The sequence below is a fragment of the Rhinoraja longicauda genome, chromosome 4 (assembly GCF_053455715.1).
Source record: "Rhinoraja longicauda isolate Sanriku21f chromosome 4, sRhiLon1.1, whole genome shotgun sequence".
Taxonomy (NCBI): Eukaryota; Metazoa; Chordata; class Chondrichthyes; order Rajiformes; family Arhynchobatidae; genus Rhinoraja; species Rhinoraja longicauda.
Genome location: NC_135956.1, coordinates 69,579,118 through 69,604,141, shown reverse-complemented (window position 1 = coordinate 69,604,141; position 25,024 = coordinate 69,579,118). Strand labels below are relative to the sequence as shown.

The following is a 25,024-nucleotide window of genomic DNA, read 5'->3' as shown; positions in this document are numbered from 1 at the left end:
TGAGGCAGGCAATGAGAATGTCAACACCTTTACGTCTGACCCTACCATCACACACCACCCTGGCCACGCTCTCATCTTGCTGCTACCATCGGGAATAAGGTACAGGAATCTGAAAACCATGACAATAGACAATAGGTGCAGGAGGAGGCCATTCGGCCCTTCGAGCCAGCACTGCCATTCAATGTGATCATGGCTGATCATTCTCAATCAGTACCCTGTTCCTGCCTTCTCCCCATACCCCCTGACTCCGCTATCCTTAAGAGCTCTATCTAGCTCTCTCTTGAATGCATTCAGAGAATTGGCCTCCACTGCCTTCTGAGGCAGAGAGTTCCACAGATTCACAACTCTCTGACCGAAAAAGTTTTTCCTCAACTCAGTTCTAAGTGGCCTACCCCTTATTCTTAAACTGTGGCCCCTTGTTCTGGACTCCCCCAACATTGGGAACATGTTTCCTGCCTCTAACGTGTCCAACCCCTTAGTAATCTTATACGTTTCGATAAGATCTCCTCTCAGCCTTCTAAATTCCAGTGTATACAAGCCTAGTCGCTCCAGTCTTTCAACATATGATAGTCCCACCATTCCAGGAATTAACCTAGTAAACCTACGCTGCACACCCTCAATAGCAAGAATATCCTTCCACAAATTTGGAGACCAAAACTGCACACAGTACTCCAGGTGCGGTCTTACTAGGGCCCTGTACAACTGAAGAAGGACCTCTTTGCTCCTATACTCACCAGCTTATGGTCCCGACCCAAAACATCGTCTGCCCTTTCCCCTCCACAGATGCTGCCTGACGCAGAGGGTGCAGAGAAGACTTAGGAGGATGTTGCATGGACTCGAGGGTCTGAGCTGTAGGGAAAGTTTGAACGGGCTACGACATTATACCTTTTTATCCCCGTTTATTATATTGTTTACAGAGTACTATGTTGTGTTGTGCTGCTGTAAGTAAGAATCTCATTGTTCTGTTTGGAACGTATAACAATAAAAGACTTCACTCTTGAAGTGCTGTTTTGGTCCCTGCCTCAACTATCTCCTCCGGCAGCTCAATCCATAGACCCATAGACCCACCACCCTCTGAGTTGCCCCTCAGGTTCCTATCACATATTTCTCCCTTCACCTCAGACCTATGGCCTCTGGCTCTTGATTCCCCTCTACTCTGGGTGAAAGACTGTGTATGGAGAAAAGGCTGCATTCTGTTACCAGATTGATTCCTGGGATGGCAGGACTTTCATATGAAGAAAGACTGGATAGACTCAGTTTGTACTCGCTGGAATTTAGAAGATTGAGGGGGGATCTTATAGAAACTTATAAAATTCTTAAGGGGTTGGATAGGCTAGATGCAGGAAGATTGTTCCCGATGTTGGGGAAGTCCAGAACAAGGGGTCACAGTTTAAGGATAAGGGGGAAGTCTTTTAGGACCGAGATGAGAAAGTTTTTTTTCACACAGAGAGTGGTGAATCTGTGGAATTCTCTGCCACAGAAGGTAGTTGAGGCCAGTTCATTGGCTATATTTAAGAGGGAGTTAGATGTGACCCTTGTGGCTAAAGGGATCAGGGGGTATGGAGAGAAGGCAGGTACGGGATACTAAGTTGGATGATCAGCCATGATCATATTGAATGGCGGTGCAGGCTCGAAGGGCTGAATGGCCTACTCCTGCACCTATTTTCTATGTTTCTATGTTAAGCAACTCCAAAGATGTACAGGTTTGTAGGCTAATTGGCTTGGTAATATTTTAAATAGTCCCTAGTGTGTAGGGCAGTGTTAGTGTGCGGGGATCGCTGCCCTGTGCGGACTCGGTGGGCTGAAGGGCCTCTTTACGTGCTGTATCTCCAAAGGAAAACTGCCAGACCCATTCAGTTAATCTGATTTTCGTTTCGTTGCAGTTGTGGAAGGATCCAACCAAGAACCCAGGGGAGGATCGGAGAGTTTTCCAGAGCGGGAGAGCTGTGGGTGACGGTGCTGGGAGGGCCGACGACGAGATTGCCTCAGAGACCGTGATGTCCACTTCCAGCGTGGCCCTGGATCCGGCGAAGCAGAGGCTCTTCCAGCAGAGGCTGATGAGGACCCTCCTGCTGAAGAGGTTCCTGGATCCGATGAGCAACCTGAGCCCCTTGCAGCTGTCCAACTGGTCCCTGGCGGTGGACGCGGTCCACGAGAGGCGCAGGAGGTTCCTGGTCGGCTTCTGCAAGACCCTCTACGCCAACAAGCACCGCCGCTCCCTCATCCGCCTGGTGTCCCAGGTCTACGTGGAGGAGAGGCACAAGCTGCTGTACTGCGAGGTCCCGAAGGCCGGCTGCTCCAACTGGAAACGTATCCTGCTGGTGCTGAGCGGAGCAGCCTCCTCGCCCCGCAACATCTCGCACGACTTTGTGCACAGCAGCAAGCAGCTGAGGCGCTTGGACAGCTACAACCTGAGGGAGGCCAACGACCTCCTCAACGGCTTCACCAAGGTCTTGTTCGTGAGGGACCCCATGGAAAGGCTGGTGTCCGCTTTCCGGGACAAGTTCGAGCACCCCAACAAGTACTACCACCCCGTCTTCGGCAAGGCCATCTTGAAAAAGTACCGGGCCAACGTCAGCGAGGAAGCCCTCAGAACGGGCTCGGGCGTGACCTTCCGCGAGTTTGTCCACTACCTCTTGGATCCCCATAAACCCATCGGCATGGACATTCACTGGGAGCAGATCACCAAGCTCTGCTCCCCCTGCCTCATCAACTATGACTTCATTGGGAAGTTCGAGAGCTTGGAGCAAGACGCTAACTACTTCCTGAAGCTGATTGGCGCCCCTCAGGGTCTGCGGTTCCCCAGATTCAAGGACAGGCATTCCACAGATGAGAGGACTACCTCCACTGTGGTCCGTCAATACCTCGTCCAAATAACCCCCTTTGAAAGACAGCAGCTCTACAACTTCTATAACATGGACTACCTGATGTTTAACTATTCCAAGCCACATCTTTAGCGCGGAGTTTGGATTGAGAGTGTAATTTATCAACAAGAGATCTTTAATATATTTTGTGATGCAGAACCTATTTCCTTTGGAACCTAACCAGAGGACATAGGTTTAAGGTGAAGGGGGAATGATTTAATAGGAAGCTGAGGGGTAACCTTTTCACGCAAAGGGTGGTGGGTGTATGGAACGAGCCGCCGGAGGAGGTAGTTGAGGCAGGGGCTATTGCAACGTTTAAAAATCACTTAGACAGGTACATGGATAGGACTGGTTTAGAGGGATATGGGCCAGACGCAGACAGGTGGGACCAGTGTCGATGGGACGTGTTGATCGGTGCGGGCAAGTTGGGCAGAAGGGCCGGTTTCCACACTGTGTGACTCTATGATGAGTACTTTGCTATGGATTTGGAATCATGTGTTGAGTTGGCGATATGGGTTGCTTTAGCTCATGGCAGAGAGGAAATGGGGAATTTCCTGAGCTGGGTGTTTCATGAACTTGGGCACTGTGTACCATAGAAACATAGAAACATAGAAAATAGGTGCAGGAGTAGGCCATTCGGCCCTTCGAGCCTGCAGCGCCATTCAATATGATCATGGCTGATCATTCAGCTCAGTAACCTGTACCTGCCTTCTCTCCATACCCCCTGATCCCTTTAGCCACAAGGGCCACATCTAACTCCCTCTTAAATATAGCCAATGAACTGGCCTCAACTACCTTCTGTGGCAGAGAATTCCACAGACTCACCACTCTCTGTGTGAAAAAACCTGTGCACCAAGCTATTCAATTCATTTCAATTATACTTTATTGCCACATACACCTAGGTTCAGTGAACTCCTTTTGTTTTTGCATTTAACGCAAAGTACGCAAAGAGTTGCCAGGTTTCCGGTGCGGACAAGGGTATGAAAGTACTTATCTGAGTCATAAGGGTCCCTCTCTGTTCTGATCCCCCCCCCCATCGTTACTACTGACAAAGGTTGTTTTTTGCTATAACATTGACAACTTTTCTAAGAATTGGGTGCTTCCAGGGCCTTCTGTGGTATTTTTTAATTAACCCTGCGATGCACCTAAGATCATTGTAAGGATCCTAGTCTTCGACAATTCCATTATTGTACACTGAGCAACTTGCAAAGTAATAGAGAACGCAGTCTGCACTTTGGGTTAGCCGTGGCGTTGAGGGGGTTAAGTTATATGAACAATCTGATTTGCCTCCCTGGGTTTCTGATCTGTTTGGCTGGATGGGGTGGCTGCGAGAGAAAGATAGATCAGCCATCAGAGCAGACTCGATGGGCCGAATGGCTGACTTCTGCTCCTTTGTCTTGTAGTCTTATGGAATAACTTTAGATTAGTTTAGAGATGCAACGTGGAAACAAGCCCTTCGGCCCGCCGAGCCCGCGACGTCCAGCGATCAGTCCGTACACTAACACTATCCCACACACCTAGGGACAATTTGCAATCCTTACCGAAGCCTGTTAACCTATAAACCTGTACGTTCTTTGGAGTGCTGGAGGCATGGTGGCGCAGCGGTAGAGTTGCTGCCTTACAGCGAATGCAGCGCCGGAGACTCAGGTTCGATCCTGACTACGGGCACCGTCTGTACGGAGTTTGTACGTTCTCCCCATGACCTGCGTGGGTTTTCTCCGAGATCTTCGGTTTCCTCCCAAATTCCAAAGACGTACAGGTATGTAGGTTAATTGACTGGGTAATATGTAAAAATTGTCCCTAGTGTGTGTAGGATAGTGTTAATGTGCGGGGATCGCTGGGCGGCGCGGACTCGGTGGGCCGAAGGGCCTGTTTCCGCGCTGTATCTCTAAATCTAAATCTAAAAAATACCGGAACACCAGGAGAAAACCCACGCCGTTACGTGGAGGACGGACTAACCTACCAACCCGCACATCTTTAGGATGTGGGGGGAAACGGAAGCAGGAAACCCACACTGTCGTGGGGAGAACGCACAAACTCCATACAGACAGCACCCGTGGTCAGGATCGAACCCGGGTCTCTGACACTGTGAGGCAGCAACTCTACTGTTGCTCCAGCGTGCCACCTTTATTCAACACATTCGATCCTGACTACGGGTGCTGTCTGTGCGGAGTTTGCGCGTTCTCCCCACGACAGTGTGGATTTCCTGCTTCCGTTTCCCCCCACATCCTAAAGATGTGCGGGTTGGTAGGTTCATTGATCCTCTGTAAATTGCCCCCCTCGTGTGTAGGGAGTGGATGAGAAAGTGAGATAACAAAGAACTAGCGTGTACGGGTGACCGATGGTTGGCATGGAATCGGTGGGCCGAAGGGCCTGTTTCCATGCTGTATCTCTTAGTTCAATTCAAATCAACCCTTTTGTGTTTTTTTCTGAGTGATTCACGTGACATATATCCTGGGTAAAGTGTGCGGAATAATACGGGACTACCTTTTAAGATGTTCTCAAATTGCTCTGGATGATTTTATGTTTTCATTTCACTTGGATTTTTTCACTGGAAAACTGGAATAAAACCATTAAAAACTGTAAACGCTCAATGGCATGGGCAGCATCTGTGGAGGGGGAAGTAGAGTTAACGTTTCAAGTCAATGAGCTTCCATCAGCTGCTCAGTACTTCCAGTATAAAACATAGGACAGTACAGCAGAGGTACAGGCCTTTCGGCCCTCAATGTTAGGAAGAGGGGATGTTCAACGAGATCTGGGTGTCCTAGTGCATCAGTCACTGAAAGGAAGCATGCAGGTACAGCAGGCAGTGAAGAAAGCCAATGGAATGTTGGCCTTCATAACAAGAGGAGTTGAGTATAGGAGCAAAGAGGTCCTTCTGCAGTTGTACAGGGCCCTGGTGAGACCGCACCTGGAGTACTGTGTGCAGTTTTGGTCTCCAAATTTGAGGAAGGATATTCTTGCTATTGAGGGCGTGCAGCGTAGGTTCACTAGGTTAATTCCCGGAATGGCGGGACTGTCGTATGTTGAAAGGCTGGAGCAATTAGGCTTGTATACACTGGAATTTAGAAGGATGAGGGGGGATCTTATTGAAACATATAAGATAATTAGGGGATTGGACACATTAGAGGCAGGAAACATGTTCCCAATGTTGGGGGAGTCCAGAACATAGGGGCCACAGTTTAAGAATAAGGGGTAGGCCATTTAGAACGGAGATGAGGAAGAACTTTTTCAGTCAGAGAGTGGTGAAGGTGTGGAATTCTCTGCCTCAGAAGGCAGTGGAGGCCAGTTCGTTGGATGCTTTCAAGAGAGAGCTGGATAGAGCTCTTAAGGATAGCGGAGTGAGGGGGTATGGGGAGAAGGCAGGAACGGGGTACTGATTGAGAGTGATCAGCCATGATCGCATTGAATGGCGGTGCTGGCTCGAAGGGCTGAATGGCCTCCTCCTGCACCTATTGTCTATTGTCTAATGTCCGTGTCAAACATGATGCCAAGCCCAACTCTTATCTGCCTGCACGTGATCCATATCCCTCTATTCACCCAAACATCCATGTGTGTATCCAAAGTCTGCAAAACGCCTCTATCGTATCTGCCTCGACCACCACCCCTGTCCGCGCCCACCACCGTCTGTGTTTTTTAAAGCACATCTCTTTTAAACTTTGCCCCTCTCACCTTCTAGCTATGCCCTCTAACATCTGACTTTTCCATCCTGGGGAAAAAAGGTTCTGACTGTCTACCTAATCTATTCCTCTTGTAGATCTCCCAGCTGAGATTTGGGGCATTGGGATCAGAATGGACAAGTTGGGCCGAAGGGCCTGTTTCTGTGCTATGCTGGTAATCTGATATAAAAGCAGAAAATGCTGGAAATACTCAGCAGGTCGGACAGCTTCACTGGAATGGAACTGGGGTTAATCTTTCTTGTTAAAGACCGTAATTGTTCCTTTAATGCTGCCAACTCTATTAGAATTGTTTCATGTAACTCACTGCCTTAAGTGGCTGTACTGTATAAAGTTCCACAGGAAGACTGGAAAAAAATGATGGTGGAATTGATGCTGAGATCTGTATGTTTTTCTCATTAATAAAATATCCACGTTGATTGTTTTAAATACCAATTGTAGAGAGCGTGAATAAGGAAGAGATCGGGTAAGGCTTCGGAATGAGAAGGAAGGAACTGCAGATGCTGGTTTACACCGAAGATAGACACAAAATGCTGGAGTAACTCAGCAGGGTAGGCATCATCTCTTGACAGCAGGAATGGGTCTCAAGAAGGGTCTCGACCCGAAACGCCAACCAGGGCTTTGGAAAAGATGCCATTTAAGCACTGTGCCTAAAATTTCAAGATTCAGGGTGGCACAGCTGGTAGAGTTGGCGCCAGAGACCCGGGTTCGATCCTGACCTCAGGTGCTGTCTGTACGGAGTTTACACGTTCTCCCTGTGACCCAGATAACTGGGTTACTGACCTCGGGCGCTTGGGTTTCCTCCGGGCTCCTCCCACATTTTCCAAAGACGTGCGGGTTTGTAGGTTAACTGGTTTCTGTAAAGTTTGTAGGGAGTGGATGCTAAAGTGCGATGACATAGAACTAGTGTGGATAAGCTCAATGGTTCTTTTTTGTCACGCATGCTCAACACACTGAAACTCTTTTGCACTACCCACAAATGCACAGTTGCTATTTCCTGGTGCCATTTGCAAAGAGAAAGTCCAAAGTCCGGTCCACATTGCTGGAAGTACTGGAGCGACCCTGATCCAGGTAAGCCCCAGGCTGCTGCAGGCCCCGCCATAGAGACGTCCCTCTCCTCGCCTGACCATCTTTGTGTCCTAGTGGTGCCTACTGCAGCAGACCTTGAAGGTGTTGAAGGCATCGCCCTCTCCTCCTCGACTGTCCGGCCTGCGGGGCTTCCGAACCTCCCCCTGTCGGCAGCGGCCCGCTGGGTCCTTGTTCTCATCGGCCGCTGGGTGCGGCCTTCTTCTCAGCCGGTTGCTCGCTGGTCGGCGTGGATTCGGTGGTCCAACGGGCCTGTTTCCACGCTGTATCACTAATCTCTAAACTAAACTAAACAAAGCCAGTCAACAGTGTTATCAGTACTAACAACAGAACAATTAAATTCCTACTGCCCTCAGCGATATCTGGACTATAACAGCAGTACACACAAACAAATAAAACAATCAAAATTCAACAAATTAGTAACCATAATTCTAGTGCGAAAAACCCCCAAATCTATAATGCAGCCGTAGACACAACAAAGGTCATGGTTGCTGAGATTAATGTTGTGGAATGTTCAAGATGATTGCTGGAAGAAGCTGTTCTTGAACTAGTTGTTCTAAGATCATAGACACAAAATGCTAGAGTAACTCAGTGGGACAGGCAACATCTCTGGAGAGAAAGAATGGGTGACATTTCGGGTCAAGACCCTTCTTCATGTTGGACAATAGACATAGAAACATAGAAAATAGGTGCAGGAGTAGGCCATTCGGCCCTTCGAGCCAGCACTACCATTCAATATGATCATGGCTGATCATCCAACTCAGTATCCCGTACCTGCCTTCTCTCCATAACCCCTGATCCCTTTAGCCACAAGGGCCACATCTAACTCCCTCTTAAATATAGCCAATGAACTGGCTTCAACTACCTTCTGTGGCAGAGAATTCCACAGATTCACCACTCTCTGTGTGAAAAAAACCCTTCTCATCTCGGTCCCAAAAGACGTCCCCCTTATCTTTAAACTGTGACCCCTTGTTCTGGACTTCCCCAACATCGGGAACAATCTTCCTGCATCTAGCCTGTCCAACCCCTTAAGAATTTTGTAAGTTTCTATAAGATCCCCCCTCAATCTTCTAAATTCCAGCGAGTACAAGCCGATGATACTAAGCTGGGGGGTAATGTGAATTGTGAGGAAGATGCAATAAGGCTGCAGGGTGACTTGGACAGGTTGTGTGAGTGGGCGGATACATGGCAGATGCAGTTTAATGTAGACAAGTGTGAGGTTATTCACTTTGGAAGTAAGAATAGAAAGGCAGATTATTATCTGAACGGTGTCAAGTTAGGAAGAGGGGATGTTTAACATGATCTGGGTGTCCTAGTGCATCAGTCACTGAAAGGAAGCATGCAGGTACAGCAGGCAGTGAAGAAAGCCAATGGAATGTTGGCCTTCGTAACAAGAGGAGTTGAGTATAGGAGCAAAGAGGTCCTTCTACAGTTGTACCGGGCCCTGGTGAGACCGCACCTGGAGTACTGTGTGCAGTTTTGGTCTCCAAATTTGAGGAAGGATATTCTTGATATTGAGGGCGTTCACTAGGTTGATTCCCGGAATGGCGGGACTGTCGTATGTTGAAAGGCTGGAGCAATTAGGCTTGTATACACTGGAATTTAGAAGGATGAGGGGGGGATCTTATTGAAACGTATAAGATAATTAGGGGATTGGACACATTAGAGGCAGGAAACATGTTCCCAATGTTGGGGGAGTCCAGAACAAGGGGCCACAGTTTAAGAATAAGGGATGGGCCATTTAGAACGGAGATGAGGAAGAACTTTTTCAGTCAGAGAGTGGTGAAGGTGTGGAATTCTCTGCCTCAGAAGGCAGTGGAGGCCAGTTCGTTGGATGCTTTCAAGAGAGAGCTGGATAGAGCTCTTAAGGATAGCGGAGTGAGGGGGTATGGGGAGAAGGCAGGAACGGGGTACTGATTGAGAGTGATCAGCCATGATCGCATTGAATGGCGGTGCTGGCTCGAAGGGCTGAATGGCCTACTCCTGCACCTATTGTCTATTGTCTATTGAGTCTATCCAGTCTTTCTTCATATGAAAGTCCTGCCATCCTAGGAATCAATCTGGTGAACCTTCTCTGTACTCCCTCTATGGCAAGAATGTCTTTCCTCAGATTAGGAGACCAAAACTGTACGCAATACTCCAGGTGTGGTCTCACCAATGCCCTGTACAACTGCAGCAGAACCTCCCTGCTCCTATACTCAAATCCTCTCGCTATGAATGCCAACATACCATTCGCTTTCTTCACTGCCTGCTGCACCTGCATGCCTACTTTCAATGACTGGTGTACCACGACACCCTGATCTCGTTGCATCTCCCCTTCTCCTAATCGGCCACCATTCAGGTAATAATCTGCTTTCCTGTTCTTGCCACCAAAGTGGATAACCTCACATTTATCCACATTATACTGCATCTGCCATGCATTTGCCCACTCACCTAACCTATCCAAGTCACCTTGCAGCCTCCTAGCATCCTCCTCACAGCTAACACTGCCCCCCAGCTTCGTGTCATCCGCAAACTTGGAGATGTTGCATTCAATTCCCTCGTCCATATCATTAATATATATTGTAAATAGCTGGGGTCCCAACACTGAGCCTTGCGGTACCCCACTAGTCACTGCCTGCCATTCTGAAAAGGACCCGTTTATTCCTACTCTTTGCTTCCTGTCTGCCAGCCAGTTCTCTATCCACATCAATACTGAACCCACAATACCGTGTGCTTTAAGTTTGCATACTAATCTCTTATGTGGGACCTTGTCGAAAGCCTTCTGGAAGTCCAGATATAACACATCCACTGGTATGTGTTATCATGGCTGACAATAGACAATAGGTGCAGGAGTAGGCACGGTAGGTGCAGGAGTAGGCGCGGCACGGTAGCGCAGCGGTAGAGTTGCTGCTTTACAGCGAATGCAGCGCCGGAGACTCAGGTTCGATCCTGACTACGGGTGCTGCACTGTAAGGAGTTTGTACGTTCTCCCCGTGACCTGCGTGGGTTTTCTCCGAGATCTTCGGTTTCCTCCCACACTCCAAAGACGTACAGGTATGTAGGTTAATTGGCTGGGTAAATGTAAAAATTGTCCCTAGTGGGTGTAGGATAGTGTTAATGTACGGGGATCACTGGGCGGCACGGACTTGGAGGGCCGAAAAGGCCTGTTTCCGGCTGTATATATATGATATGATATGATATGATATGATATGATATGATATGATAGTAGGCTATTTGGCCCTTCGAGTCAGCACCGCCATTCAATGTGATCATGGCTGATCATCCATAATCAGTACCCCGTTCCTGCCTTCTCCCCATATCCCTTGACTCCGCTATCATTAAGAGCTCCATCTAACTCTCTCTTGAAAGCATCCAGGGAATTGGCCTCCACTGCCTTCTGAGGCAGAGAGTTTCACAGCTTCACAACTCTGAATGAAAACGTTTTTCCTCACCTCCGTTCTAAATGGCCTACCCCTTATTCTTAAATTGTGGCCCCTGGTTCGGGACTCCCCCAACATCGGGAACATGTTTCCTGCCTCTAGCGTGTCCAATCCCTTAATAATCTTATATGTTTCAATAAGGTCCTCTCTCATCCTGCTAAATTCCAGAGTTGACAAGCCCATTCGCTCCAGTCTTTCATCATACGACAGTCTCGCCATTCCGGGAATTAACCTCGTGAACCTACGCTGTACTCCCTCAATAGTAAGAATGTCCTTCCTCAAATTTGGAGACCAAAACTGCATGCAATACTCCAGGTGCGGTCTCACTAGGGCCCTGTACATCACTAGGGGCCTCTCAGATCACGTTGAGTTTCTTGTAAAATTCCCTGACTTGTGAGGTTATCCGTTCAGTCGCTGAGTTACATTTTGTGGGACTTTATTCCTTGGAGTGCAGGAGGCTGAGGAGTGATCTTATTGAGGTGTATGTGATTTTAAGACTTTAGAGATACAGCGCGGAAACAGGCTCTTAAGACCATTGAGTCTGCACAGACCAGTGATCATCCCGTACACCAGCACTATCCTACACTGGGGACAATTTCCGATTTTTACCGAAGAAAAGCAACCTACAAACCTGTACGTCTTTGGAGTGTGAGAGGAAACCGGAGCTCCTGGAGAAAACCCACGTGGTCTTAAGGAAAACGTGCGAACTCCATATAGACAGCACCCGCGGTCAGGATCGAACCATGCCGCCAAGACCATGGCAGGATTAGATTGGGTGGATACACAGAGTCTTTTAACCATAGCAGAACCAGAACCAGAGGGCATGGGTGAGAGGGGAAAGATTTAAACATATGCCCTTTAGCTCCTGATTCCCTGACTCTGAGTAAAAGGCTCTGTGCATTTACCCTATTCCCCTCATAGAATATGAACATTCAGTGCAGGAACAGGCCCCTCAGCCCACAATGTCTGTGTCGAACATGATGCCTAGATAAACTAATCATATCTACCTATACATGGTCCATATCTCTCCACCTCTTACATCACCTCTTTAATATCACTATTAATTGCTTGTGATTTTACACACCTCTATGGAGTCTCTTGCCCAGAGTAGGAGAATTGAGAACCAGAGGAGGTTTCAGGTGAGGGGGGGGAAAGATTTACTAGGAACCCGAGGGCTAACTTTTTTACACAAAAGCTGGTGGGTGTATGGCACGAGCTGCCAGAGGAGGTAGTTGAGGCAGGGACTATCGCAACATTTGATAACCATTTGTACATGTACATGGGACAGGTTTAGAGAGGTATCGGCCAAAGGCAGGGAGGTGGGAATAGTATAGATGTGACATGTTGGTCGGTGTGGGAAAGTTGGGCTGAAGGACCTGTTTCCACACTCTATGACTCTATGACTATCTTATCACCACTCAGCCTCCTGTACTCCATGAATTAAAGTCCTAGTCTGCCCGACCTGTCCCATTAGCTCAGGCCCTCGAGTCCTGACATCGTCCTTGTAAATCTTATCTGCTCTCTTTCCTGTGTTATGAGATCTTTCCTTTTGCAGGGTGACCAAAGCTGAATACATTACTCGAAATGCGGCCCACCAAATGTAAAGAAGGAACTGCAGATGCTGGTTTATACCGAAGATAGACACAGAGTGCTGGAGTAACTCAGCGGGTCAGACAGCATCTGTGGAGAAAAGGTATAGTTGACATTTTGAGTGGGAATCCTTCTTCACACTCAAGAAGGGTTCTGACCTAAAACATCACCTATACCTTTTCTACGGAGATGTTGCCTGCCCGTTGAGTTACTCCAGCCAGCATTTTGTGTCTCTATCTTCACCAAATATAAGTTGAGCCCAGTGTAGTGTGCAGAAACGCTGTCAAACATATTTTAACACAGAGCAATATCACAATAGATAAAATCAATCGGCCCAATGCCGATCAAGATATTCATGATTTGGACGAGGGAATTGAATGCAACATCTCCAAGTTTGCGGATGACACGAAGCTGGGGGGCAGTGTTAGCTGTGAGGAGGATGCTAGGAGGCTGCAACATGACTTGGATAGGTTAGGTGAGTGGGTAAATGCATGGCAGATGCAGTATAATGTGGATAAATGTGAGGTTATCCACTTTGGTGGCAAGAACAGGAAAGCAGACCTGAATGGTGGCCGATTAGGAGAAGGGGAGATGCAACGAGACCTGGGTATCGTGGTACACCAGTCATTGAAAGTAGGCATGCAGGTGCAGTGAAGAAAGCGAATGGTATGTTGGCATTCATAGCGAGGGGATTTGAGTATAGGAGCAGGGAGGTTCTGCTGCAGTTGTACAGGGCATTGGTGAGACCACACCTGGAGTATTGCATACAGTTTTGGTTTCCTAATCTGAGGAAAGACATTCTTGCCATAGAGGGAGTACAGAGAAAGTTCACCAGATTGATTCCTGGGATGGCAGGACTTTCATATGAAAAAAGACTGGATAGACTCGGCTTGTACTCGCTGGAATTTAGAAGATTGAGGGGGAATCTTATAGAAACTTACAAAATTCTTAAGGGGTTGGACAGGCTAGATGCAGGAAGATTGTTCCCGATGTTGGGGAAGTCCAGAACAAGGGGTCACAGTTTAAGGATAAGTGGGAAGCCTTTTAGGACCGAGAAAGTTTCTTTTCACACAGAGAGTGGTGAATCTGTGGAATTCTCTGCCACAGAAGGTAGTTGAGGCCAGTTCATTGGCTATATTTAAGAGGGAGTTAGATGTGGCCCTTGTGGCTAAAGGGATCAGGGGGTATGGAGAGAAGGCAGGTACGGGATACTGAGTTGGATGATCAGCCATGATCATATTGAATGGCAGTGCAGGCTCGAAGGGCCGAATGGCCTACTCCTGCACCTATTTTCTATGTTCTATGTTTCTATGCTCCATTTACACTAGACCCACCTGCCCATATTTGGCCCATACCCATCTAAACCTTTCCTATCCACGTACCTTTCCAAATATCTTTTAAATGGTGTTATGCCTCAACTGCCTCCTCTGGCAGCTCATACCATACACCCACCACACTCTGCATGAAAAGATTGCCCCTCAGATTCCTATTAAATCTATTCCCTCTTGATTTCAATACTCTGGGTAAAAGACTTTCTGCATTTTGGGACATATTCTTCTAAACCTTTGCTATCCATGTACCTGTTCAAATGTCTTTTAAATGTTGCACAGTACCGACCTCAACTACCTCCTCTGGCAGCTCATTCCACGCTCTCCATGAAAAGATTTCCCCTCAGGTGCCTATTACATTTTTCCTCCCCTCACCTTAAACCTATGTCCTCTGGTTCTTGATTCCCCTACTCTGGGTTAAAGACTCAAGGCATTTTCCTATCCTTGTACCTATTGCTATAGTACCTTTAAATGTTGTTATAGTACCTTTAAATGTTGTTATAGTACCTTTAAATGTTGTTATAGTACCTTTAAATGTTCTTATAGTACCTTTAAATGTTGTTATAGTGTCTTTGTGCAGATACAAGGAACAGTAGATGCTGATTTACAAAAAAGCTTGTCCCATTTTCCCATGTAGCCCATATCTCCCCAAACCTTTCCATGCAGATGATACTAAGCTGGGGGGTAGTATGAATTGTGAGGAAGATGCAATAAGGCTGCAGGGTGACTTGGACAGGTTGTGTGAGTGGGCGGATACATGGCAAATGCAGTTTAATGTAGATAAGTATGAAGTTATTCACTTTGGAAGTAAGAATAGAAAGGCAGATTATTATCTGAATGGTGTCAAGTTAGGAGGAGGGGGAGTTCAATGAGATCTGGGTGTCCTAGTGCATCAGTCAATGAAAGGAAGCATGCAGGTACAGCAGGCAGTGAAGAAAGCCAATGGAATGTTGGCCTTCGTAACAAGAGGAGTTGAGTATAGGAGCAAAGAGGTCCTTCTACAGTTGTACCAGGCCCTGGTGAGACCACACCTGGAGTACTGTGTGCAGTTTTGGTCTCCAAATTTGAGGAAGGATATTCTTGCTATGGAGGGCATGCAGCGTAGGTTCACTAGGTTAATTCCCCGAATGGCGGGACTGTCGTATGTTGAAAGGCTGGAGCGATTGGGCTTGTATACACTGGAATTTAGAAGGATGAGGGGGGATCTTATTGAAACATATAAGATAATTAGGGGATTGGACACATTAGAGGCAGGAAACATGTTCCCAATGTTGGGGGAGTCCAGAACAAGGGGCCACAGTTTAAGAATAAGGGGTAGGCCATTTAGAACGGAGATGAGGAAGAACTTTTTCAGTCAGAGAGTGGTGAAGGTGTGGAATTCTCTGCCTCAGAAGGCAGTGGAGGCCAGTTCGTTGGATGCTTTCAAGAGAGAGCTGGATAGAGCTCTTAAGGATAGCGGAGTGAGGGGGTATGGGGAGAAGGCAGGAACGGGGTACTGATTGAGAGTGATCAGCCATGATCGCATTGAATGGCGGTGCTGGCTCGAAGGGCTGAATGGCCTCCTCCTGCACCTATTGTCTATTGTCTATTGTCTATTTGTGTACCTGTCCAAATCTCTTTTAAATGCTTTTATGGTACCTGCCTGTTTTAGTACCTTTGTTTTAGTACCCTTAAATGTTCTTATAGTACCTTTAAATTTTCTTTTAGTACCTTTAAATGTTGTTATAGTACCTTTAAATATCCTGAGAGTACCTTTAAATGTTGTAATAGTACCGTTAACTGTTGTTATAGTACCGTTAAATGTTCTTATCGTACCTTTAAATGTTCATATTGTACCTTTAAATGTTGTTATAGTACCTTTAAATATCTTGAGAGTACCTTTAAATGTTGTTTCTCGTACTGTTAAATGTTGTTATAGTACCTTTGAATGTTGTTGTAGAATCACTGTCTTGAAGAGGGGAGTGATTCTGAGGGATCAGATGTGTACGAGTGGAATTGTAGATCCCAAAGGCACTGACATTGGACACAGGGTTGCCACAGGATGGCGGATGGTATTCGGGGATGATCAGGAGGTCACAAGTGTTATTCCATCCTTCTAGACTGCATCTGAACTCAAGCGGCAATGGGGAAAGGTCACTGTTTAATCCATGACTCCGACCTACTCGAGCAGCAGCTCGAAGAATCAATCACTTACATCACACCATGTTGAAATGAGTTCTGACATCTGTCCAACCTGACACATTGATTCAAAGCACAGCAAGGAAGAGATAGAGTGAAGGCACAGAGTCTTTTACCCAGGGTAGGGGAATCAAAAATAGGCAGAATGAAAACAGAGTTTTAGTTCAGTTTAGTTCCTTCGGCCCACTGAGTCCACGCCGACCATCGATCACCCCATGCACTAGTTCTACCCTACGCACGATGGACAATTTATGAAACCTACAAACCTGCATTTCTTTGGAGAGTGGGACAAAACCGGAGCTCCCAGAGAAAACCCACACGGTCACCGGGAGAACGTACAAACTCCACACAGACAGCACCTGTGGTCAGGACTGATCTTGGGTCTCTGGTGCCACTGTGCCGGCCTGAAACTTGAAATTTAGGCGTACGGTTTAAATGGCACCTTTTATCATTCCATTCCAACCGCTGGCCTAGATTTGCCGAATCAAGAGTAGATTGAGTGAAGGCTCCATCTTTTATAGGTGAATCAAAAACATGAGGACCCATGTTTAAGGTGAGAGGGACAAGATATGGTACAAACACGAGGGACAACCTTTTTCACACGGTGGGTGGTGGGTGCATGGAACGAGCTGCCAGAGGAGGTCGTTCAGGCAGGTACCATAAAAGCATTTAAAAGAGATTTGGACAGGTACACAGATAGGAAAGGTTTGGGGAGATATGGGCCAAGCATGGGAAAATGGGACAAGCTTTTTTGTAAATCAGCATCTACTGTTCCTTGTATCTGTACAGAGATAAATGACTGGGGCACCAGATGAGGTAAGAAAATAACTGCAGGTGCTGGTACAAATCGAAGATATTTATTCACAAAATGCTGGAGTAACTCAGCAGGTCAGGCAGCATCTCAGGAGAGAAGGAATGGGTGACGTTTCGGGTCGAGACCCTTCTTCAGACTGATAACTGGCTATGGATTAAATGCTAAAAGAAACTGCAGATGCTGGTTTACTAACAGGCACAAAGTGCTGGAGTAACTCAGCAGGTTAGGCAGCATCTCTGGAGAACGTGGATAGGTGACGTTTCGGGTCGAGGAACAAAGCTGGAAGAGAGGAGGGGCCAGGACAAAGCGTGACAAGTAACAGGTGGATACAGGCAAGGGGATGTTTGCCAGACAGATTGTTGGACAAAGGCCAGAAGAACAAAAACATCGAGGAGTAGCGAATTGTGAAGCTAGAGGAAGGAATGTAGGGAGAGGGGAGAAATAGGAGCAAGTCCAGGTGGAGCACAGGGGAGGTGGAGAAAGGAGAGGGGGAGGGGAAGGGAGTTGTTAGAGATTACCTAAAACTGGAGCACTCAATGTTCATACTATTGTTTCGTTAAGTTTAGCCTAGTTTAGTATGTTATTTCTGTATTATCATATAGTGAAAAGCTTTTGTTGTGTGCTGTGCAGTCAAAGAAAAGATTATACATGATTACAATTGATCTGTCCACAGCGTACCGACACAGGATCAGTGGGATGACGTTTAGATGAAATCCAGTAAAGTCTGATTAAAGATCTGATTAAAGCCCGACCCCTCTAACCTTCCCGTACATATTCTCCCCCATCTCCCCTGCCCCACCCCTCCCACCCCACTCCCCCGGAGGTTCCCCGAAAATGTGGTGCCCAGACCTGGTGAGGCGGTTGTCCTAAACCTCATTGGGACTTCCACGGACGATCGGTGCCAGAGACCTGATTTCGACCCTGACCACGGGTGCTGTCTGTATGGAGTTTGCACGTTTTCCTAGTGAACGCGTGGGTTCTCTCCGGGTGCTCCGGTTTCCTCCCACACTCCAAAGACATACAGATTAGTGGGCTAATTGGCTTGATAAAAATTTGTCTCTCGCACGTGTGGGATAGTGTTAGCGCGCGGGAATTGCTGGTCGGCGCTGACTCGGTGAGCAAGGCCACCGTTTTATCTCTAAAACTAAAACTAAAGAACTTTCCTCAGCTGTCTGGCAAAGAGATTTAGTTTGGTTTAGTTCGGAGATACAACACAGAAACAGGCCCATTGGCCCACCGAGTCCACGCCGAACAGCCATCCCCGAACATTAACACCATCCTACACACACTAGGGACAATTTGCAATTTTACCGCACCAAATAATCTACAAACCTGTACGTCTTTGGAGTGTGGGAGGAAACCAAAGCACCAGGAGAAAACCCATGCGGTCACAGGGAGAACTCACAAACTCCGTACTGACAGCGCCCGTAGTCAGGATCGAACCCGGGTCTCTGGTGCTGTGAGGCACCAACTCCACCAGGTGCCACCATGCCGCCCGAAATGAACTTGAGCCTCCAGGTCATTTGTTTTGATGTCCATTTTGGTTCAGCCCCCTGATTGGTATCAGCGTGAGACTGACCAATGTGCTCGGTCAGTGGAGTGCGTGGAATGTGGTTCCTTCTTGCCAGCCCCACTCTCACCCTCCCCGTTCATTAACCCCCGCACCAGGCACTCGATCGACCCAGGTCACACCCACCATAACTGATGCATGAACCCCTCAGCAAGCAGTCAGTGAAAGGCTGACCGTGCAGATATCAGCCCAGTGATGGGAAACACAGTCACAAGGACCATTCCAAGCCCACAAGGACCATTCCAAGCCCACACTGACCAGTGGTCACCTCGTACACCAGCACTGTCCTGCACACGAGGGACAATGTACAATCTACAGAGGCCAATTAACCTACTAATAACCTAGGATGTAAGCCAATTAATCGGTCTGAAGGCGGGTCTCGACCCAAAACCTTACCTATTTCTTTTCTCTAGGGATGCTGCCTGAGCTGCTAAGTTACTCCAGCTTCTTGTGTCTTTCTTTGGTTTAAACCAGCACCTGCTGTTCCTTCCAACACAACCTACAAACTTGTACGTGTTTGGGAGTGTGGGAGGAAACTGGAGCACCCGGAGAAAACACGCGGTCACAGGGAGAACGTGCAAACTCCATACAGGCAGCACCTGGGAAACACGACGGCAAGGAGCCTTTGTTTTAAACATGATGTCATTAAATCCAAAATAATCTCAATGGTTCAATGCTTTAATGTTAGTTTATTGTCACAAGTACAGTGAAATTCTTTTTTGGCATACAGTTCCGTGACAATCCTGCTATACATTAGGTACAATCTTATTTAAATATAAAAGTAATTGCAAGAAACTGGCGATACTGGTTTTACCAAAGAAAGATACAAAATAATGAAGTAACAACAGGTCAGGCAGCATCATTTAGACTTTAGACTTTTACACTTTGGAGATAGATGCAACATAGACACTTTGGCTCACTTGCCCATGCCTTCCAAGCCCCATCAACGCTCGTCCCACCTGCCCACATTTGAGCCATATCCTTAGACTTTACTTTACTACAGAAATAAAACTTGGAAACAGGCCCTTCGGCCCACCGAGTCTGTGGTTTCCAGCAATCGCCCCCGTGCTAGAGCACTAACCTATAGACGAGGGACAGTTTACAATCTTTACCGAAACCAATTAACCTATAAACCTGTACGTCGTTGGAGTGTGGGAGGAAACCAGAGCACCCGGAGGCAGTCACAGACAGGGGAGCTGTACAAGCTCCGTACAGACAGCACCCGTAGTCAGGATCGAACATGGGTCTCTGGCTCTGTGAGACAGCAACTATACCGCTGTGCTACCATGCCGCCCTTTGGCGAAGCTGCTCCATTAGATGCTGCTTGACCCACTGAGTTACTCCAGCATTTTGTGTCTAAGTGCAAGAGCGTAAGACAGTGGAAGACACTGGTTTTACCAATGAGAGCCACAAAGTGCTGGAGTAAATCAGGGGGTAAGGAGCATCTGTGGAGAACATGGATGGGCGACGTTTGGAGTCTGAAGGAGAGTCCTGAACCGAAACATCACCTATCCACAGATGCTGCCTGACCCATGTAGTATGCAGAAGTCCTCACGTTTTAGGCACCATCTTGTACCCTTCAAGTCCAAAATGTTTGTGCTGTCGATGTCCTCTACCGCTGCTCCACCGCACCGTGCCGCTTGGTCGGTGTGGACAAGTTGGGCCAAAGGGCCTATTTCCGTGCTACATGACTATAACTGGGCTTGTGACAACAGAATTATCCATTGTTGGCTCATAATTCAAGAAATGTTAGTAACCTACTGCAGGTCCGAAAAGTCGCCCGTCCACTCCCTTCCACAGATGCTGCCTGACCTGCTGAGTTCCTCCAGCAGCACTTTCTGTTGAGCTCAAGATTCCAGCATCTGCAGTCTCTTGTGTCTTGATAACATTATTCTCAGCTGCACTGGAGCTGATCGGGTCCATGGAACATAGAACATTGCATTGTGTTCGGTTCTGGTCACCATGTTGTAGAAAAGATGCAGTCAAGCTTGAAAGAATTCAGAGAAGATTTGCCAGGATGTTGCCAGGATTCAAGGGACTGAGCTACAGGGAGAGATTCAGCAGGCTGGGACCCTATTCCTTGGAGCGCAGGAGAATGAGGGGTAACCTTACATATAAGATCATGAGAGGAATTGATCAGGTAAACGTACAGAGTCTCTTGCCCAGAGTCGGGGGATCGAGAACCAGAGGACATAGGTTTAAGGAGAGGGGGGAACGATCGAATGGAATCCTGAGGGGTAACTTTCTGCACCAAGTTTGGTGGGTGTAGGGAACGAGCTGCCGGACGGAAGAGGTAGTTGAGGCAGGGACTATCCCAATGTTTAAGAAACATTTAGAAAAGTACATGGATACGAAAAGTACATGGATTAGAGGGATATGGCCCAAACACAGGCAGGCGGGACTCGTGTAGTCGGCGTGGGCAAGTTGGGCCGAAGGGCCTGTTTCCACGCTGTGTGACTCTCTGACTCTAATAATACATGGGGAACATGGCCATGTGATGTTTCGGGTTGGGACCTAACTCTGACCCTAACCCAAATGCCTGACCTGCTGAGTTACTCCAGCGCTTTGTGATGCTACCTGACCTGCTGAGTTACTCCAGTGCTTTGTGATGCTACCTGACCCACTGGGTTACTCCTGCACTTTGTGTCTTTTTGTGTATTAAGCAGCATCCGCAGTTCTTTGTTTCTACATTTTGTCCGCTCCATTGCAATATCTCCTCAAGGTATGCTTACTTTGAAGATGTTCTCCTCTCTCTGACGGGACTTCTGTGAGACCCTCTCTTGCTGTTCCCACTCTGTGATTCCTACTGCAGCTCTATGACCATGTTGTAACTCGGACTCACCACACTTTGTCCTGCCTCTCCCCTTTTCCAGCTTTCTTCCCCTCCCCCCCACCCCCACCCCCCCCCCCACCCCCACCCCCACCCCCACCCCCCCCCACCCCCCCCCACCCTTGCAGCCAGTTTGAAAAAGAGTCCCGACTCTAAACATCACCTCTCCGTACTCTCCAGAGAAGCTGCCTGACCTGCTGAGTTACTTTATGTCCTTTTGTGTAGTAACCAGCATCTTCAGTTCTTTTTTTTTGTGTTCCCTCCATATCCATGTGCCTATCCAAAAGCCTCTTAAACATCACTGTCGCATCTTTAGTTTAGTTTAGATTAGTTTAGTTTAAAATTGTCACTTGTATAGAAACATGGAACATAGAAAAATAGGTGCAGGAGTAGGCCATTTGGCCCTTCGAGCCAGCACCACCATTCAATGTGATCATGGCTGATCATTCTCAATCAGTACCCCGTTCCTGCCTTCTCCCCATACCCCCTGACTCCGCTATCCTTAAGTGCTCTATCTAAAAAGCATTCAGAGAACTGGCCTCCACTGCCTTCTGAGGCAGAGAATTCCACAGATTTACAACTCTCTGACTGGAAAAGTTTTTCCTCATCTCTGTTCTAAATGGCCTACCCCTTATTCTTAAACTGTGACCCCTGGTTCTGGACTCCCCCAACATTGGGAACATGTTTCATGCCTCTAACGTGTCCAACCCCTTAATAATCTTATATGTTAAGATAAACATCCAGTGAATTGGCCTCCACTGTCTTCTGGGGCAGAGAATTCCACAGATTCATAACTCTCTGGGTGAAAATGTTTTTCCTCATCTCAGCCCTAAATGGCCGACCCCTTATTCTTAAACTGTGACCCCTGGTTCTGGACTCCCCCAACATCAGGAACAGTTTTCCTGCATCTAGCCTGTCCAATCCTTTAAGAATTTTATACGTTTCTATAAGATCCTTGTAGATGATCCTGTACCAAGATATAGTGAAAAGCTTTTTGGTGCATGCTATCCAGCCAAAGAAAAGACAACACATGATTACAATCAAGCCGTCCACAGTACACAGATACTGGATAAAGGGAATAATGTTTAGTGCAAGATAAAGTCCAGTAAAGTCCGATTAAAGATAGTCCAAAGGTCTCCACTGGGGTAGATGGGAAGTGAGGACTGCTCTCTAGTTGGTGATAGGATGGTTCAGTTGCCTGATGACAGCTGGGAAGAAACTGTCCCTGAATCTGGAGGTGTGCGTTTTCACACTTCTGTACCTTGTGCCTGATGGCAGAGGGGAGAAGAGGGAGTGACTGTGGTACGACTCCTCCTCGATTATGCTGCTGGCCTTGCCGAGGCAGCATGAAGTACAAATGGAGTCAATGGAAAGGAGTTTGGTCTGTGTGATGATCTGGGCTACGTCCACAATTCTCTGCAATGTCCTGCGGTCTTGGATGGAGCTGTTGCCAAACCACGCTGTGATGCATCCTGATAAAATGCTTTCCACTGCACATCTGTAGAAGTTGGTGAGAGTTGTTGGGGACATTATTCCAACATTACCCTGGTCAGCTTGTTCCAGGCACCCACAACCCTCTGTTTAAAAAAACATGCCCCACACATCTCTTTCAAATTTTGTCCCCCCCCCCCCCCGATCACCTTAAACCTATTGGGCCTTAAAAACCTGATGTTGCTGGGGAAAAAGACACAAAGTGCTGGACTAACTCAGCGGGTCAGGCAGCATCTCTGGAGAGAAGGAATAGGTGATGTTTCGGGACGAAAGCCTTCTTCTGATTGAGAGTCAGGGGAGAGGGAATCTAGAATTATGAAAAGATTCAGAGCAAATCAGAGCCGACACTAATGACCATGGAAAGGTGGAGCCCACAATTGTCCATTGTTGGCTGTGGAAGGAAGAGGTGATCACGAAGGGACATATGGATGCGAACAGTGGAACTGGCAGGATGACTCGGGTGGGAGACGGATGGAGAGAGGGGGAATGCAAGGGTTACTTGAAATTAGAGAAATCAATACTCATACTGCTGGGGTGTAAGCTGCCCAAGCGAAATATGAGGTGCTGTTCCTCCAATTTGTGTTTGGTCTCACTCTGACAGTGGAGGAGGCCCAGGACAGAGTGGTCAGTGTGGGAATGGGAAGGGGAGTTGAAATGTTTGGCAACCGGGAGATCGCGTAGGTCCAGGCGGACCGAGCGAAGGTGTTCAGCGAAACGATTGGCCAGCCTGCGCTTGGTCTCGCCGATATATGGGGGTCCACACCGAGAACAGCGGATACAGTGGATGAGGTTGGAAGAGGTGCAAGTGAACCTCTGCCTCACCTGGAAGGACTGATGGGTCAAGCTGGTTTTGAGCCTGGTGGTCATGGTGTGTGTGTGTGTGGGTGTGTGTGTGTGTGTGCGTGTGTGTGTGTGTGCATGCGTGTGTGTGTGTGTGTGTGTGGGTGTGTGTGTGGGTGTGTGTGTGGGTGTGTGTGTGTGTGTGTGTGTGGGTGTGTGTGTGTAGGTGTGGGTGTGTGTAGGTGTATGTGTGTGTGTGGGTGTGTGTGGGTGTGTGTGGGTGTGTGTGGGTGTGTGTGTGTGTGGGTGTGTGTGTGTGGGGGACACTGAGAGCGGTAGAGTTGTCAAACACGGGTTGCCCTTGCCCTTCCACGGCATGGAGGTCACAGGCCCTGAAACTGCACAGAATATAATGTTCCCATCAGAGTGCCAGTCAGTATTCACACCGTGAAAATATCCAACTAAAAGGTCATGTTTGACCCCTCCAGGGTTGACTGCACCAGAAAATCTCCAGACTCCTCTGACTGTGGAAATAAAGCAGTAAGTATTCTCGGTTCTATTCCGCCTTCATCGGATTCGAGGTGCTTTCTCAAACACAGCTCGCCAAGGTTCACTGTTTGGTTGGTAACCCGCCACCCCCTGTGTCCGAGAGAGAGAGAGAGAGAGAGAGAGAGGGTGTCAGCTTCCAACCAAGGCTGGAAATAGCCGATGCCTCAGTGGGGGAACGCTCATGAACGTTAGTCGATGCCTGGCACTTTCTCAAAGCAGAGATTGACAGGGTCTTGATGAGCTCTGGTGGGGTTATGGGGAGGGGGCAGGAGAATGGGGTTGGGAGGGAAAGATAGATAGATAGATAGATAGATAGATAGATAGATAGATAGATAGATCCGCCGTGGCTGAATGGCGGGGGAGACCCGAATGGGCCGAATGGCCTCATTGTGCTCCTACATTCTGCACTCTGGTATTTTGCTCCTTGCACCACCTGTTGTTTTGATGGTACTCGTGGGAATCGTTGCTGAAAAAGCAGCGCCAAAATCAAACACAAAAGATGTCACAATTTGTTTCGTTGGGTTGTTGTGGTTGAAATTAATTAATTTATTGCATCGTATGGGAGGCGCATTCCCAATCTCGTTGTACCCCTGTACAATGACAATAAAGATGTATTGTATTGTATTGTATTGTATGTACCATGTCAGAGCAAACCAGACTTCGGTAAACCAAACCAAGCGCGTTATTTCAAAGACTCATCCAGCAAAAACACGCCTACACGTGAGGTGTCTGTACTCATGCATGGTGTGGCTTCACTGGCAAAACCTTTCACTCAATCTGTGGAATTCTCTGCCTCAGAAGGCAGTGGGGGCCAATTCTCTGAATGCATTCAAGAGAGAGCTGGA

General features: G+C 47.7%; 1 protein-coding gene across 1 annotated transcript in view; it reads left to right on the top strand.

Annotated features, from left to right (window-relative positions):
- LOC144592853 (carbohydrate sulfotransferase 9-like) overlaps positions 1–4,849 on the top strand; it is a 29,382-nt gene extending 24,533 nt beyond the window's left edge. The window contains exon 3 of the mRNA XM_078398020.1: positions 1,884–4,849. Coding sequence (XP_078254146.1) covers positions 1,884–2,957 — 1,074 coding nt within the window. The 3' untranslated portion in view covers positions 2,958–4,849. The remainder of the gene's footprint in view (positions 1–1,883) is intronic.
- The last annotated feature ends 20,175 nt before the right edge of the window (positions 4,850–25,024 follow it).